The sequence below is a fragment of the Megalobrama amblycephala genome, linkage group LG2 (genome assembly GCF_018812025.1).
Source record: "Megalobrama amblycephala isolate DHTTF-2021 linkage group LG2, ASM1881202v1, whole genome shotgun sequence".
NCBI lineage: Eukaryota > Metazoa > Chordata > Actinopteri > Cypriniformes > Xenocyprididae > Megalobrama > Megalobrama amblycephala.
The window spans coordinates 2,578,942-2,595,493 of NC_063045.1; the positions used below are offsets into that span (position 1 = coordinate 2,578,942).

Genomic DNA, 16,552 nt, shown 5'->3' on the forward strand with positions numbered 1-16,552 from the left:
ACCATCTTTTCTCACAACTAACTTCACTTTTCCTTCGTTACAAATCAAAGAACGACTTTAAATCTCAGATTTCAAACCCTGGAGCTCTTCATCCGACTGGTCGTGTCAAATTAGTTATATTCCTCTCACAGCAAGAACTGTCAGATCTGTCTCAGTTCATGAAACTCTTGTGTGGAGATGGTTTAGGCACTTCGGTATGTTTGAATGACATTCATTTAGAGTGAGCTTTATGAGTTTGACATAAAAATTATAACAGAATGAAAAAGTAGTGTGAATTTTCAGAGGAATTACACCAGAAATAAGAGGCCTGTTTCACTGTTTGAAAGAGGTTGAAAAAAACTCTTAATTTTGCAGTATTAAGAAGAATTATGTCAATAAATATGCAGAATCTGTAATGTAATATAATAGTTGTGTACTCACCATAGACAGTAACATTGAATCTGTATTTAGGTGATAAGCTCCTGAGGCTGATCTCAACTTCATAATCTCCAGTATGTTCAGTTGTGATGTTTGTGATGGTCAGAGATCCAGTCTTCTTGTCCAGCTTCAGTCTGTCTCTGAATCTCTCATCAAGATGATCAAAAATATTAATGGTCACTCCATCAGTTTCAGCTAAAAGATTCCTGTTAGTTCCAAATGTCCATGTTATCTCATCACCTGTCTGTATTTCAGTAAGATCAGTCTGTAGAGTGACTGAATCTCCCTCCATCACTGACACTGACTTCAGTTCATCAGCAAACACTCCTGAAGAACAAACACACACAGTCTCTCAGTCACACATATTAATAGTTTTAAAATGATTACAAACTCTGGGCAAAATCCTCAGTGTTAAATTAACACTGAATCAGTGTTGAAGTTAAGTAGATAATTAAGTAATTAATTAAGTGCTGATTAGTCATTATTCTGCTGTTCACAAGCAGAATCACTGAAGGACAGAGGAACACAAGAACTACAAATGACTTCAGTCACAGGCTTAAAGCCGGGAGCACACTGTGTGATTTATAATAGCATATTTATAACTGCAGTCAAGCCCTTTACGGGTTCACTTAGTGCTGCCAGCGCAGGACCTCTGAGAATTTGCTCACTGTAAAAACGTTGGTCCTTTAACACTGGCTCTGCATGTGCAGCCCTCACTTATCCTCCAGGAAGCCTTAGCGCTGTTTTATTGAAAATAATAAAGTTTGAAGTCACCGTTATGGAGGTAATCACTTGCTTTAGTAGGTCTTGACCCTTGACCTCTGAACTTTAATGTTTCTCTGGCTGCTGTAACTGTGTTTTTCTGAAGTACATTTGTTATAGCAAAAGTTGTGAGAAAAAAAACTGATCAAATAGTGATGATTATTGATGTTTCACTGCATTTCACTCAGAATCATCATATATATATATATAATTAATAATAACCAGCAACCAGAAGCTGTTCTGTTTGAGTCTGAGGCTGTTTTCACATCTGGCTCATTTGAAGCGTTTGTTTCAGAATCAGGAGTGTTTTCTCTGTTAATTCAGTTCATTTAGGCACATATGAACACTGAAATCACGCTCGGATCCTCACTAACATCACTCTGAGATCATCTAGTCTTGGCCTGTGGTCTCCGTCCGCTTAAACAAACTCTGGAGCGATTCACTTGTGTTGAGAAAGCAATCCAAAATAACAGACCAATGAATCAGGCTTCATCACAATGAATGATGGGTAATTACACACACAGTGTTTGTTTTGCTAATGCTTCTCAAAATGAATGGGTTTATCTGGAGCAAAGATAAAGAGAAATGACTAACTGAAATTTGGTCAAAGATTTTTCAGAACAACTGTGCAAAACACACACACAGCAGCACGCTGACCAATGAGAAGACAGTTTACTCGCACGTGACTCGTATGAATTTTGGTTCATAATGTGAAAGTGAAATGAACCAAGAAGAAACTGCAACATTGTAAAATTGTGACATTGTAATTTTAATCCCTGTTTCAGAACAAATGATCCACAGGAGTGAAAATGCCTTCAGTCATTGTAAGTGATGCTTCAGTATAGAAAACTTTTATGTGGAGATGATTCATCTTATTTTTGCACTTGGCTTTATGTGTTTTGAGATATAATGTTACATATAATTTTACAGTATTATGAATAATTATGACAATAAATGACTTACCAACCAGACAGCAACAGCAAAAAATAAATGCGTGAAACATTTTCTTCATCAATTCAGTGATCTGAAATAGTTTCAGTCTGAAATCCTGCGAGTGTCTGCAGTAAAGATGTGTGGAGAACAAGCTGCTGACAGTGTTAACTATTTACTAACTTCCTCCAGACTGAATTAGACCACGCCCCCGTCTCCAACCACACCCTCTCTCCAAAACCCCGCCCCCAATTGTGTTTGTATGTTTGTGCATCACAGGTGGAGTTTATGAAAAAAAAGTGATGTCAGATCTTTTAAAGATGATTTTTAGCAGTTGCTTTATTATTGTGAAAGATTGATCTTCTGAGAGTTGAATTTGAAATAATTCGTCTTGCTTATGCTTAAATAATACTCAAATAAAATCTTCATATTTATGCTATAGTTGGACTAACTTAAAATCAACCAACTAGCTTATTTTATATTCTAGTTTGTAATGGAAATTTTGTACTTCCCACTTCTGAAGTCGTTATTCAAGATTTCAAGTCATCTCACTCAAGTTTAGACTTGAGGGGGCGTTCATGTGCAATTTTTACCTAGGAGACTGGTATTTGACTGCTTTCTTCGTTCAGTAAGATATTTGTTGTTCTGTACACTGTAATCTGTGCCTTAAAGTACAATTAAAATTGCTTATTTTGATATTTTAAAGCAATGTAAGATCATATGTTGTTATATATAACTTATTGATCATATAATTTTTTATAGAGTACAATTAAAACAAAGTAAAGTGAAAATGTGCAAAGCAATGAAACATAAATTCAGAAACTGTGTAACTGGCAAAGAAATATAAAATGGATGCTGATGAAATTAAATATTAATGAATATTCTAGATTTTGGCCACCAGATGGACCCAAAGTACACAGAAAAAGCATCTGAAAATGCTTTAATGTAAATCACTAGATTAAAACTCACAATATTTATGATATCTGATCTGTTTTTTATTTTATTATTATTTTTTATTCAATGCCACAAGATAACATAATCACATTATTTACATTAGTTGTCAGAAAGAGAAAAATACACACATTTCTTTCATAAACCCAAGTTTTCTAATTTCTAAATCTTTCCAAAACAGTCTTGAGCAGATACAGTGAAAAACAGATACACAATAGTTCAGATTTCACAGGTATATTAAATGTTGACTTTCTAAAACATGCTTCACTGATAAATTCAGTGTTTTCTGCTCTGATTCTGTTATTCAGAAGAACAGCAGCTGGTTATCGCTCTGTTTCAGGATGTAGATGTGATTTTGCAGGACAATGTGCATGTGATATATTTGCTACTATTATACTATATAAATATTAACTTTCTTGAAGACAAATATCAAAGCATCATGGCAAATGTTGCATCATGGGATTGTAGTTCATTCCAACATAAAAGATGTCAGCAGTCTTAAACCGGGATTTTTCCCCCTTGTTTTCATAAACAAATTTTTTTTTCTTGAGATCAAACTTTGTACTGCTGTGTGATTATTATTTGAGATATTATTGAAATCCTTATGGAAAAAAATAGTAAAAATACATCCAAACAACCCATTCAATTAAAATATAGGCATATGAATCATAGATGTATATCAGTTTATAAAGGTAATATTCAGTTCAATTCTACAGTGATTTATTGGTGACAATTTTTTTTACATTTACTATATTTGTGGGGTTACTGCATACAATTATGAAACAAAATGAAAATAGCAACATAACATAAATTAAGAAAAAAGTGGAAACAGTGTGATTAAAGAAATGTGAAATGTACTGCATTAAAGAATAATATGAAATATTTTAAAAATATGCATAGTTTTGACCAGCAGCTTTATTAAACAATTAAAGCACACATATTTTCATCTTTACGATTAAAACTCTTATATATGTCACAATATTTATGACATCTGTTCTGTTTCCTCCTTTTTCCCTCTTGTCGATCTGACGTCATTGACCAGAAGAACAGCAGCAGCTGCAGCAGCCACGCCCATCAGAGCAGTGACGACCAATCAGAGCACAGCTTCAACAGAATCACAATAATGCACGTGGACTTCTGAAAAAACAAAGATAAAACAGAATTGAGATTTTCAACAAACTGACTTTAATCTGCCATGACCTCAAAAAGATCACCTGTTGTGCTCCACACAAGAAAAAAACATGAGTATGAGTATGATGAGGATGACAGAAGCTCATTCATCATTTCAGGCATCTTAAGTTATCAGTCTCATTAAAATCAACAAATGAATTCAGTGAATATTATCAGCACTGCTGTACCTGCACATGTGTGACAGAGGTGAGTGATGTCCAGATGTTGAGTCTGGTTGCTGATGGGATTGTTCAGCACACAGCTGTAGGTGTTTTTATCCTGATATTCCACCTCCAGAGGTAGAGAGAGACTGATGCTGAGATCAGACACACTGATGCTGGACAATAAACTGTTTCCTTTGTACCAGGAGAGAGTCACATGACTCACATTCACAGCTGAACACACCAATGAACAATTTGATGATGATGATGATGATGATGAAGATGATGAAGAACATTGTGAACAGTCTCTGCTGATGACAGGAACAGGCAGACGAGCTGAAATACATGAAATAAAGATATAAAGTGTTTATTGCAGCATCAGTGAGTTAGTGAGTGTCTCGTCTCATTCTGACAGTCCTGATCTTCACTTCTGTCTCTACATTTACAAAAGAATCATATTTATCATGAACTTGTCATTTATACGAGTAGCAGAGACAACTGTTGCAATGATTTAGTCATTTTAATAATCAAGGATCAAATTAATCAAAATGTTGAGATAGATCTACTTTAAAGCTTTACTAAATAAAACAGGTGAAACCAATATATAACTCACCATAGACAGTGAGAGTGAAACTCTGTTGTGATGTTCATGATGGTCAGAGATCCAGTTTGATGATCCAGTTTCAGTCTGTCTCTGAATCTCCCATCAAGAACATCATCATATACAGTCATGCTGTCGGCCAGTACACTGATTTCATCTATTAAAGTGTTTTTAAACCTCCACAGCATCAGATATTCATCATCTGTTTCAGTAAGATCAGAGTTTAGAGTGACTGAATCTCCCTCCATCACTGACACTGACTTCACTTCATCTGTATCAGCAAACACTCCTGGAAAACATAAAAGACTAAATACCTTGTTTGTAGCTGTAAAGGTGAACTGAAGAAGAAACAGAACAGCAGCAGACACAAAGGAAGATGAGGACAGACACGAATGGACAGAGACGTTCATTTACACTTGAGCAGACTCATTTGAAGAGACGCCACAAGCAGAACAAAACAAACAGGTGAATCATTTTCAAAAATAAAGCGCTTGAAATATGTGAACACTTCAGTGACCAACAGATCATGAACTAACAGGACAGTGTTAAACTGTGATTTTAAGTTACATCTGAAACCTCCACCACCGAAAACAGCAGATTTCGTTTTGACTCAAACTGAGCTGCTCAAGTAATGACTCACTCTCTAAGGCGCCTTGTCTGGTTTTCCTCATATTTATGATATACATTTAGATGTTAGTTAAAGATTTAAACTACTTGCTCTGAAACTTACTGTTTTTAACCTCATTTATTAAGACCATTTCCCAGATAGCAAGCAATGATCGAAACAATGTTAAAGGTGCCCTAGAACTTTTTAAAAAAAGATGTAATATAAGTCTAAGGTGTCCCCTGAATGTGTCTGTGAAGTTTCAGCTCAAAATACCCCATAGATTTTTTTTAATAATTTTTTTAACTGCCTATTTTGGGCCATCATTATAAATGAGCCGATTCAGGGCTACTGGCCCTTTAAATTCTCTTGCTCCACGCCCACCGAGCTCGCGCTTGCCTTAAACGGTGCCTAAACAAAGTTTACACAGCTAATATAACCCTCAAAATGGATCTTTACAAAGTGTTCGTCATGCATACTGCATGCATGCGTCGGATTATGTGAGTATTGTATACTGTTATATTGTTTACTTCTGATTTTGAATGAGTTTGATAGTGCTCCGTGGCTAACGGCTAATGCTACACTGTTGGAGAGATTTATGAAGAATGAAGTTGTGTTTATGCATTATACAGACTGCAAGTGTTTAAAAATGAAAATAGCGACGGCTCTTGTCTCCGTGAATACAGTAAGAGACGATGGCAACTTTAACCACATTTAACAGTACATTAGCAACATGCTAACGAAACTTTTAGAAAGACAGTTTACAAATATCACTACAAATATCATGATATCATGGATCATGTCAGTTATTATTGCTCCATCTGCCATTTTTCGCTATTGTTCTTGCTTGCTTACCTAGTCTGATGATTCAGCTGTGCACAGATCCAGACGTTAATACTGGCTGCCCTTGTCTAATGCCTTTCATAATGTTTGGAAACGTGGGCTGGCATATGCAAATATTGGGGGCGTACACCCCGACTGTTACGTAACAGTCAGTGTTATGTTGAGATTCGCCTGTTCTTCGGAGGTCTTTTAAACAAATGAGATTTATATAAGAAGGAGGAAACAATGGAGTTTGAGACTCACTGTATGTCATTTCCATGTACTGAACTCTTGTTATTTAACTATGCCAAGATAAATTCAATTTTTAATTCTAGGGCACCTTTAAATCAATGTTAATGTGTCAGCGTTAACTGCATTGAATCAGTATTACTTTTGCACCCTCAATTAATGTTGGTTTGGGCCACTGCACCTTAAAACGTCTGTGCACGGCCCTGTTCAACATCATGCTTGAACTCTCCGAAAATAAAACACAACTACAACTGACTTAAAGGCAGTAACTGTGTAGCATATTTTGCCATAATTTTAGTTTTTGGGCAGATGCTTCTGCCAGTCATTGACTGTTAATGGTAAATGTTTGGCACTCTGTTCTGCCATGCATTTCACTGTTTTTTTTTTTGTTTGTTTTTTTACAGTGTTGTTTTTTAATAATTTCTCCAACTAAACTAAGAGACTAAGAAAGACTTAGAGAACCTATAAAGAACTATACAAAGGTTTAATCTTTCTTTCTTAATCTTTTCTTCATGGCAGTGGTGTTATAAAGCACCTCAACCACCCCAAAGAACATTTTTTTGTGTGTGTTTAAGTGCAAGTGGTTGGACTTTTATTTTGGACAATAGATGGCGCTCAATGCTGTGGTGTGCACTGTTTGTCTGAAGAAATGCTGAACTGCATGAAATAAAGGTTTGTCTGGTTAACATGACTAGTTAGTTCCTGCTGTTGAATGTTGTAACTGAACCATTATGTGAACAAAAGCAAGGTGTTCACCCAGTAACAGATTTTTGGAGGCTCTTAAATTTTTTTACTTTGTATGCTGGAAGAAGTTTCAATATGGAGTGATCAGTCACATGACATTATAACTAATATACCCACAACAAAACTCATCAATAACAAAACATCAGTCTTTACACCTTTATTAAATGTGTAGTGACTGCATTTAGCCTTTGGATGGCAGCACTACACTGAAGAAAATAGTTTGCTAACAGCTTTGCTACTGTCACCATTATGTTATGTTCAGTTCATTCTTTTCATGGACTTTTAGTTTCCTTTGTTTCCTTTCTTCTATTTTTCCACCAGCCGTTTGTCACCATGGACATCAACAATACACCTGCCTGTAATCAGTTCATCACCTTGTCTATTTAAGTTCCTCTTTAGTTCTCGTTCATTTGTCTGGTGTTCATAGAAACTGTTTTGTGGTGTTTGTGCGTTCTTGGGATCATTTGAGTTCTTTAATAAACCTTGTTTTATTTGATCCTTTTGGTATATACTGTCTGTAACTCCCCAAAACTGATGGAAACAAAATAAATGAACAAGCATCAGAAATCTGCATGATACCTTTACAAAAGTAAATTACAGTCTAATGAACCTTAAAGCTACTCCCAGATGTTGACTGACCAAAACAGGGTATGTGCTTCAAAAATAACAGCACAGGATGTGGGGACTAAGTGTGAAAATCAAGAACGTCTCCTCTTACTGACTCAGTATTTCCTGCAGAATCACAGCATGATTATATCCACTCATAGATATAATGAGCTGCGTATCTATTAATCAATTAATATTTCACAGACACAAAGTATATGGTGTTTTCATATTTCTCATTCACACGGTATGATCTCACAATTTGATTTGAGATAATTTTTATTTTTGTCAAACATCAATATTGGATTCAATACTTTATTTTACAGAACTGTTAGGTGTAAAGAGGAATTCAAACTCTGAGAATAATATTAGCAGGACATAAAAACAAACACATTGTTACACATCAAGACATGCACTTACTGACACACCTGAACAAACGTCCAGACAAATATTCATGCACAAGCTGTTTGTCCACCAACAGATCAAACCACATTTCTTTCCAGAACTAAAGACACGAGACCACAGCAGGTTTCAGTTTGACTCTCAAACAGAGCAGTTTGACATTCAATTCACTGCAAATAACCTCAGTACATTTAGTGTCCGACGACAATGTTGTTAAAACAATCCCTGTTCACCCATTTTTAAAAAATGATACAGTTATCGTCTCTTTGTAATGCCTGCTGCGATTTTGGCAATCCTGTAAGATCATTAAGTATAGAAGAATTAAACGTCATCAGCGTGCGCTAGTGGTAAATGAATAAAGCAAGATGAATCACACTTTGGTAAGTGTGGTTTTTATGTGCACTGATAAAAAGAGGATGAACGAAAGACACATAGCAACAAAAACAATGTCAGATGATCATGCTAAATTTCTGATGCTGTCAGAAAATGATCACAGGCTATCTTTGGTCGCAAGACCATGACAACAGCCATCTTTGAACCTGTACATCTTTGAACCATCACTGTACAAAGTAGGACAACCGTTTAGGAGCCATGACCACAGAATTCGCCACAATTGGTCATCTTTTGTCTGGAACAGCATAAAATCGTACAGTATGTACAGGGAATATACTACAAAGAAACATGAATTTGTGAAAACGGTGACATCATGCACATGTGTATTGGCATGTGTATTATGTGTGTGTTGGGGGTAACGCATTACTGATGGTTATTGTAGTAAAAACAGTGAAATGCAATCTCAGAATACTAACAATACTAATATATAGAAGGAGCACACAGTGTCATTCACACACACACTAAACACCATCATGGTAACATGCACGAAATTTTAAAAATGCAATAAACATTAATTTAACAACATTAGATGTAACATAAAACCCTAATGTACATAACTGATTAGAAAAAAATGAGAAAAACTAAGAAGAAACAGTTATTTCAACAAAAATATATCAAATGTGAAGTGTCACGCAGGGAATTGTGGGAATGTCAATTTACGGTTTTTCACTGTAAATTTTACAATGAATTGTTATTTTTCACTTTCAAAAACTGTGAATTTAACGGTATTTTACCGTAAAATTACATTAAATGTACCGTTAGATCTATTACAGTTATTCACCGTATATAGTACGGAAACTTTCTGTAAACCAATTAACAGTTTTTCACCGCAGCATTTTTACAGTCTTTTACTGTTAAAATCACGGTAATTTTTTACAGTGTACTTCACGTATTTAATCTCACTTTATTACCCAATGTCTTTGCTGCTGACCTTCAATGATCCAATTCAATAATACTAAGCAAAAAACATCACATGTTGAGATCAGCCTGAAGCTTATTCATTTCACTTTTGATGTGAAATGGCCTTTAAATTAGCCAAAATTATATAATTTTTTTTGTTGATGTTATTAAAAAAACAAACAAGCAAGCTCAGCCCAGGTGAGAAAAACGCAAAAGTAATGTAACACATTACTTTTCATTAAAAGTAACCAAGTAATGCAACACAATATCGCAATGCATTACTTTTAAAAGTAACTTTCCTCAACACTGATTACGTGTTCAGTCTATAGGTGCGTAGTGTAGTGACAATCGCCATCTACTGGCCTGGCAGTTTACACTGTTTTTAGTCGTTTTCACAGATCTGTGTGATCATTTTGACCAAAGCCACTAGAAAGCAAGCATGGAAACTTAGCCGAAAAAAATGTCATGTCTGCTAAAGCTGGGGTTATAGGGAAGGAGACGAGATGATTTTTCTTTTTTTAATGGATGTCAATGGAGGAGAGGCTTCACTATGCAGAATAAACCACTTTTGTGAGGAAATAGCTTATCATTTAATGAATCAACAGGACATTGGCTAATCTTCAGCTAATTTTAAAGTCATATTAGATTGGTTTACACAATCAAAAAAATACAAAAATAAAAATAATAATAATTTTTTTTAGTACATTGTTGTTGTGTAAATGTACCCTGAGTTGTCTGTGGGTGCTTTTATGGTGGATCTGGAGATCATTTGGGGTGTTCATACATATTATATCAGCCCAAGACCAAGGAACTAGGTGCAAATTCATACTCCACCTCATCTTATTCTTTAAATTTCTGAAAGAGAACACAAACACACATCACACAAGATACAAGGACAAAATTTTAATGAAAAAAGTAATAGATATGCTCCACTGGCTATGATTCAAAGTGACAATTTTCAAAGTGTTTTTTTTTTTTTTTTACTGATCACCTCTGTTGCAATAATTATATTATTGCAATGCAATATATATGTTTCCATATTCAAATGTAATTTAATGCATATCATGAGAAGCAAACATCATAGCAACATGTGTGAATGCAACCATATTAATGACTCAAAACAGGATTGATTAGCTAACAAAGTCATTTCAAGCTCCAGACCAATGTTTCATGTGTTAACTTGTATAATAAATATTGGAGTCCCTGTCACTCTGTCTAGATTTAATTTGTGATAATGTCTGGCTGACTGTATATTATCCCTTACTCATTGACATATTATTTTGTTAATATCACCCTGGTGTCTGGCATGAGAATATGGTTAATCAGTGTGAGGGTTTGATCTTCTCTGCTGTTCATCTTTTCTGGGTCTGATGTCATAAACCAGCACAGCAACAGCAGCCACGCCCACCAGAGCAGAGAGAGCCAATCGGATCACAGCTTCAGTAGAACCACAACAATGGATACATTCTGAAGGAAGGTAAGAACAACACAGAGATGGAATTTTACATTTTAATAAACACTCAAACATACTTTGTCACTGTCAACAACAGATGTGAGCGGCGCAACTCAACTCGACTAAAGACAACAGATCCCATTATAATCATGCCATCTACAACTGCATTCACACTGCAAGCGACATCCAGCAACAAAGCAACACAATTCATTTTCATTAATTACCAATGGAGAGCTGGTGATTTCTGGAGACAGTAACCATTGGTGACAGGTAGTTGTGTCCAGCTACACAATAAAGTTGAAAAGCGTCTCAGTCTGCGGTGGACATCCTAAACTGACAAACATCCAAGTGTGATGTCAGAAACTATGCCCATGTCCAAATACGTCAAACCAGTTCAGCGGAAACTCCCAGGAGGCTGGTCCCAGTATAGGTCATAAACTCACATGTAATCTAATGGGACGTGAGACACACTAAGTAATCAAATAAACTGCACTAACCGATTCTGAGGGAGTGTGGGTGGGACCTTGATACCACGGCTCCATTTCACGCTTGATGGCTTCACTTTTGGAAGAGAGTGAAGTGCGTCGACCATCTTTTTTTACAGTCTGTTTTTTAGCAGTAAGAAAACTAGGCCCACTAGTGACCTCACCATCAGCCACTGGTGACATGCAGAGACAAAGTCCCTGGCAGTGTGAACGCAGCATACACAGGATGAGGCGCGATCTGATGTGACACGACAGACATCAGTAAACTGATGGCTCGTTCTATTTCTGACATACTCCAAGCGTTCACAGTGTTTCTGACACAAAGGACAAATGCATATGCAACAGTTGCATCCAGTGCAGACAGCCTCAGTCCGCCTTTCCACAGCACATGACTTTTGGACATGAGTGTCGGTATTTGCCCACTAGTGCGAGTCATACAGAACTTTCATTATGATCGTGGGAGAGAAGCTAATTCTCTCTGTCTCGGTGTACCTTAAGCCAGGCATACACTGTGCGATTATTAGCAATGTTTTTGTTAAATACCAACTCTCACTGTGCATCCATGTATACTGCATGCGATGTAAAGCCAAAGCTCATGATTTTTGTGCTCACACACTATACGGCCTGGTCATTGAGCTGCGACTTGACTGCTCACACTATATGTGTGAAATAAACAGTGGATTACATCACATCTGGTCAGTGCATCGCACACGGTGAGGTCGCTCAAGTTAAAAACAATTTTTTTAATGCATCCAAAAATTCCCCATCCGTAGGATCAGTAGCATACCTGCCAATAATTTGAGAGAAAATACAGTGCCAGACAACATAAAAAATATAAATATTAATTTAATAATTGATTACTTATCAATAACCATGTATTTTAAAAAGTTTTTAAATGTATCAAGTGTTTCTGATGAAGTTAAACAAAAAGTATTCATTGGCACACTGATCTGAAAGAAATAGGCCTACATTGGATTACATCACATCTGGTCAGCGTCGACAGCGTGCCGCAAATATAGGCCCTTGTTTATATTTTTACATGTTTTAATTAGACATTAGTATAATTAAAAGGAATAATAGTTAACAGTCTATTATTGGCCTGTTTTGGCCTGGAACAAACAAAACAAGCCCAGAAAATTGATAAAAAGAACACATCATAGACACTTGATATTTAATATTATTAGATGATTAGTTAATTGCATTTGATATTTTCAATAAATCATCTGAAATGTGTTTGTAAAAGGTGTTTTTATGCATGTTTTTTTTGTATTTACACTGTTCTGACCAACAGGGGTCACCAGCGTGTGGAGAATTGAACGCTTTGAAACAGTAAATAATTTTTCAAAGCAATTTGTTAACTTTTTAACTTCACTTTGAAAAGCTTACTTTCTCTCATCACTACCTAACTTTCCGCATAGCAAATAAATGACTTCCGGTCCAATGGCTGTCATTTGGCCCTGTCCCAAATGGCACCCTAAACACTCACGGCCTTCCTAGTCCGCACTTTCATGATGTAACGTCGCTTTGACTGTCGGGAAGAAGTCTGCCGCGGAGTTCGCACCAGTGCGGGCTCTGCAAAAGTGCGCATATCGGCCGCAAAGGGGTGCTCACGAGCACCCTCCTGAAGCCTAAAGTTGACAAATGGGACACCCTACGGTCTCGTGGACTTAACAGACATGCGCACATGGCAGCCATTGTAAGTCCACAAGACCGAAAGTGCATAGAAATGTGCCATTTGGGACTGGGCCTTTGTCATGTGCAGTGGAAAGGCGGCTATGAATGAATGACTTCCGGTCCAATGGCCATAGTCATGTGCAGTAGTAGAAAGGCGGTTTCAAATTGTTGCAGCGCGACATGACAAATGGTACTCACTGCAGAGTCAAATGACGTCTAATGGGGTGGAAGAATAGAGTTGTAGGGTTAAGGTGTGTTTGGATATTCTGGCTCCACCGATTAGGCCCAAATTACATTTGCTCCTCCTCACTGGATGTCTAGCGAGGAGGACCTAGACGTAAGCTCCACCCATTTGCTCTGCAGTGAGAACAAATGTACATAACGTAGCTGAAGATGATCAACAAAGCGCAGCTCAATCAATGATTACAATAATCAATCAACTTCTGATGTAGCCTACCTGAGCATGGCTGACAGAAATCAGTGTTGTTGAGATGTGTAGTCAAGTTGGTGAATGAATAAGCCACCACACAGCTGTACGAATCATCCAGACACTCAATCTCCAGAGGTAGAGAGAGACTGATGCTGAGATCAGACTCACTGATGCTGGACAATAAACTGTTTCCTTTGTACCAGGAGAGAGTCACATGACTCACATTCACAGCTGAACACACCAATGAACATGATGATGATGATGATGATGATGAAGAGTTATTGCTGATGACAGGGACAGGTAGACGAGCTGAAAAACACAAGAGAATAACAATAATAAATGATAACCTGCAAATGTTATCTTAAAGAGCCTTCCTGATGTGACCCATAAAATGAGTTTTGGTGGTATAAATCAATGTAATCAGGTAGAATCAGTGTTGTTAAATAGTATTTTAGATATTAATAAAACATTTTTTTTCAGTGTATGAGGTCATTATACTGAAAATTTCACCTGCTGTAGGTGAGTCTAATAGTAGTTAAAAGTTTAATAGTAAAACAAACTTGGCTTGCTGTCCGCAGAGGAAGCTTGAACCCGAAGCTTGGCTCGAGCTCCGAGTAAAAAATAAATCACACTTATGTAGCACAAAACAGGCCTAAGAAGACCTAAACTTAAAAGCTGACTTTAACAATCCACTGATGCACATATTCAAATGAATGCAAATATAAAGCAAAGACGCATAAAATTATTTTGCAGTATTACTGTAAAACTATTTTGACAAATAATGTGCCAAAAACACTAATATTAATACTAACCATAGACAGCAACACTGAATCTGTATATGATCTTTGCCCTGATTTGATATTCTCCAGAGTCTGTGTTTCTGATGTTCATGATGGTCAGAGATCCAGTCTGATGATCCAGCTTCAGTCTGTCTCTGAATCTCTCATCTTGTGTGGAGAAGATTCCAGTCCCTCTGTTGATTGTAGCTATAAGAGAGTTTTTGGATCCAAACCGCCATTGTATCACATCATCTGTCTGTAGTTCAGTATCAGAGTTTAGAGTGACTGAATCTCCCTCCATCACTGACACTGACTTCACTGGATCACCAAACACTCCTGAAGAACAGAGTCCGTTTCTCAGTCACACACTGAAGTTCTTAATGAAGAAAAGTTTAAAATTCAAAACCGATCACACTTGATTAAATCGTCATGCTTTTGAGCTTGAGCTCAACTTGTAACGGTTGCAACGGTTTACACACTCTTAGAAGAAAAGGTTCTATATAGAACCAAAAAAGGTTCTAGGCGCTTCATATATGGAACCCCTAAAAGGTTCTATATAGAACCCCAAAGAACCTTTTTTTCTAAGAGTGCATTCAGCAGCATATTCTGCATATTCATACAGCTTGAGTAAGTAGAACATCATATTCATACTACAGTGAGTGTTTAATCTGAGATCACAAACCTGAATCCAGACTAGATTTCACAGTGATATAAATTTGCTAATTAAAACCATAAAAACATGTTCTAACTTACCAGCCAAACACCAAAAGCAAAAACAGCAAAAAACAAATGAGTGAAACATTTCCTGCAATTAAGATGTCTCACTCAAGATGTTTGCAAAGATTATCTGAAAATGTTGTAATTTGAAGGAAAATCTTGTAGAGATACACAGGAGTAATACTATTTCAGAATAGACCGAGTGCGAGTCTGAGAGTGTGTGTGTTTGCGTGTGTGTGAAAGAGCGAGAGAGAGAGAGAAGGGTGGGGTTCTCAAAGAGTCTGTGTGGATAATGATGTTGTAGACATAAAATTTTGGACTGGATTGCAGAAGGGGAGAGAGAAGGGGGGGTTCTCAAAGAGTCTGTGTGGATAATGATGTTGTAGACATAAAATTTTGGACTGGATTGCATAATATTGAGTATAGTAACATATGGTGCTGCTAAAATCTGATTTATTAACATATTTCAAACATATTTAACAGTAACACTGGGACATTTCAGTCATGTGACTTCTAGTCATATCTACCTTTTTCATTTAATACACTTATTTTCACCATCTAATCTGCATCCAAAACTGACCACCCTAATCCAAACACTTCATTGAAATTACCGCATCTACAGCTGTTACATACAGTAAAACATGGTGAAAGCTGGTAAAAACAATACACAAATATAGGCCTACTATAGATTTAGTATATTCATACTCTGGATAGTCTATTATCATTGTGTTTTTAATAGTTTCATATCATGGTTTAGGAAGTCTATCTGCACGCATGCCACATCCATCAAATAACAGCTCAAACCACATCTCTGCACAGATGTCAATGACGGAGACCACAGCAGATTTCACAAACTGAGCTGGTCACAGTAACAGTCATTCTGCTCTCTGCAGGAGAAAAGCTGTGATGACATGCTGAATTTAACATTTTTTTATGTTCACTTTCAAATAGGCAATCATTCATCTGTTATTAAAACAGACATGTTGATCTGCTTTATCAAAAATGTTTTCTGAAAACACCTGCAGTTGCTGATAAAGAAGCAACTCTACAATAGTCAAGGGACAAGATATCAACTAAAGGAACATTTTCAATAAGACATCAACATCTAAACCTCTGTTAATTCTCAGTAAGATCTTCTGTAGACGTGTGACAGAAATAAAGTCAGTCTGGTTAGTAATAAGTGAAGCTGGTAATGCTGTTTGTGGAGTTGTTTAATCAGATCTTCAGCGATTTAATGTCTTTTATCTTCAGTTCATCTAAGGCTGTGGCTGAAGAAAGTTGTAGTTTGTGTTCTTATTTCTCTTT

The 16,552-nt window shown here is 36.5% G+C and overlaps 2 protein-coding genes across 2 annotated transcripts in view; both read right to left on the reverse strand.

Annotated features, from left to right (window-relative positions):
* LOC125263165 overlaps window positions 1-16,552 on the reverse strand; it is a 71,338-nt gene that overhangs the window by 22,755 nt on the left and 32,031 nt on the right. Inside the window, exon 6 of the mRNA XM_048182083.1 lies at window positions 421-744. Within this exon, the coding sequence (XP_048038040.1) occupies window positions 421-744 (324 nt within the window). The remainder of the gene's footprint in view (window positions 1-420; window positions 745-16,552) is intronic.
* Window positions 10,770-14,858, reverse strand: LOC125263167. Its single transcript, XM_048182088.1, has 3 exons — window positions 14,564-14,858; window positions 13,779-14,060; window positions 10,770-11,176 (listed from the first exon to the last, which is right to left on the reverse strand). The coding sequence occupies exons 1-3, from the start codon at window positions 14,829-14,831 to the stop codon at window positions 11,028-11,030; spliced, it is 699 nt and encodes a 232-aa protein (XP_048038045.1). The 5' UTR covers window positions 14,832-14,858; the 3' UTR covers window positions 10,770-11,027.

Excerpts from the sequence above, each read along its gene's own strand:
- LOC125263167 (XM_048182088.1), bottom strand. The coding sequence starts at position 14,831 with ATGGAGGGAGATTCAGTCACTCTAAACTCTGATACTGAACTACAGACA. Across the intron at positions 14,061-14,563 it reads ATTCAGTGTTGCTGTCTATG|CTCGTCTACCTGTCCCTGTC; the intron begins GTTAGTATTAAT and ends TGTGTTTTTCAG. Across the intron at positions 11,177-13,778 it reads TTTCTGTCAGCCATGCTCAG|AATGTATCCATTGTTGTGGT; the intron begins GTAGGCTACATC and ends ACCTTCCTTCAG.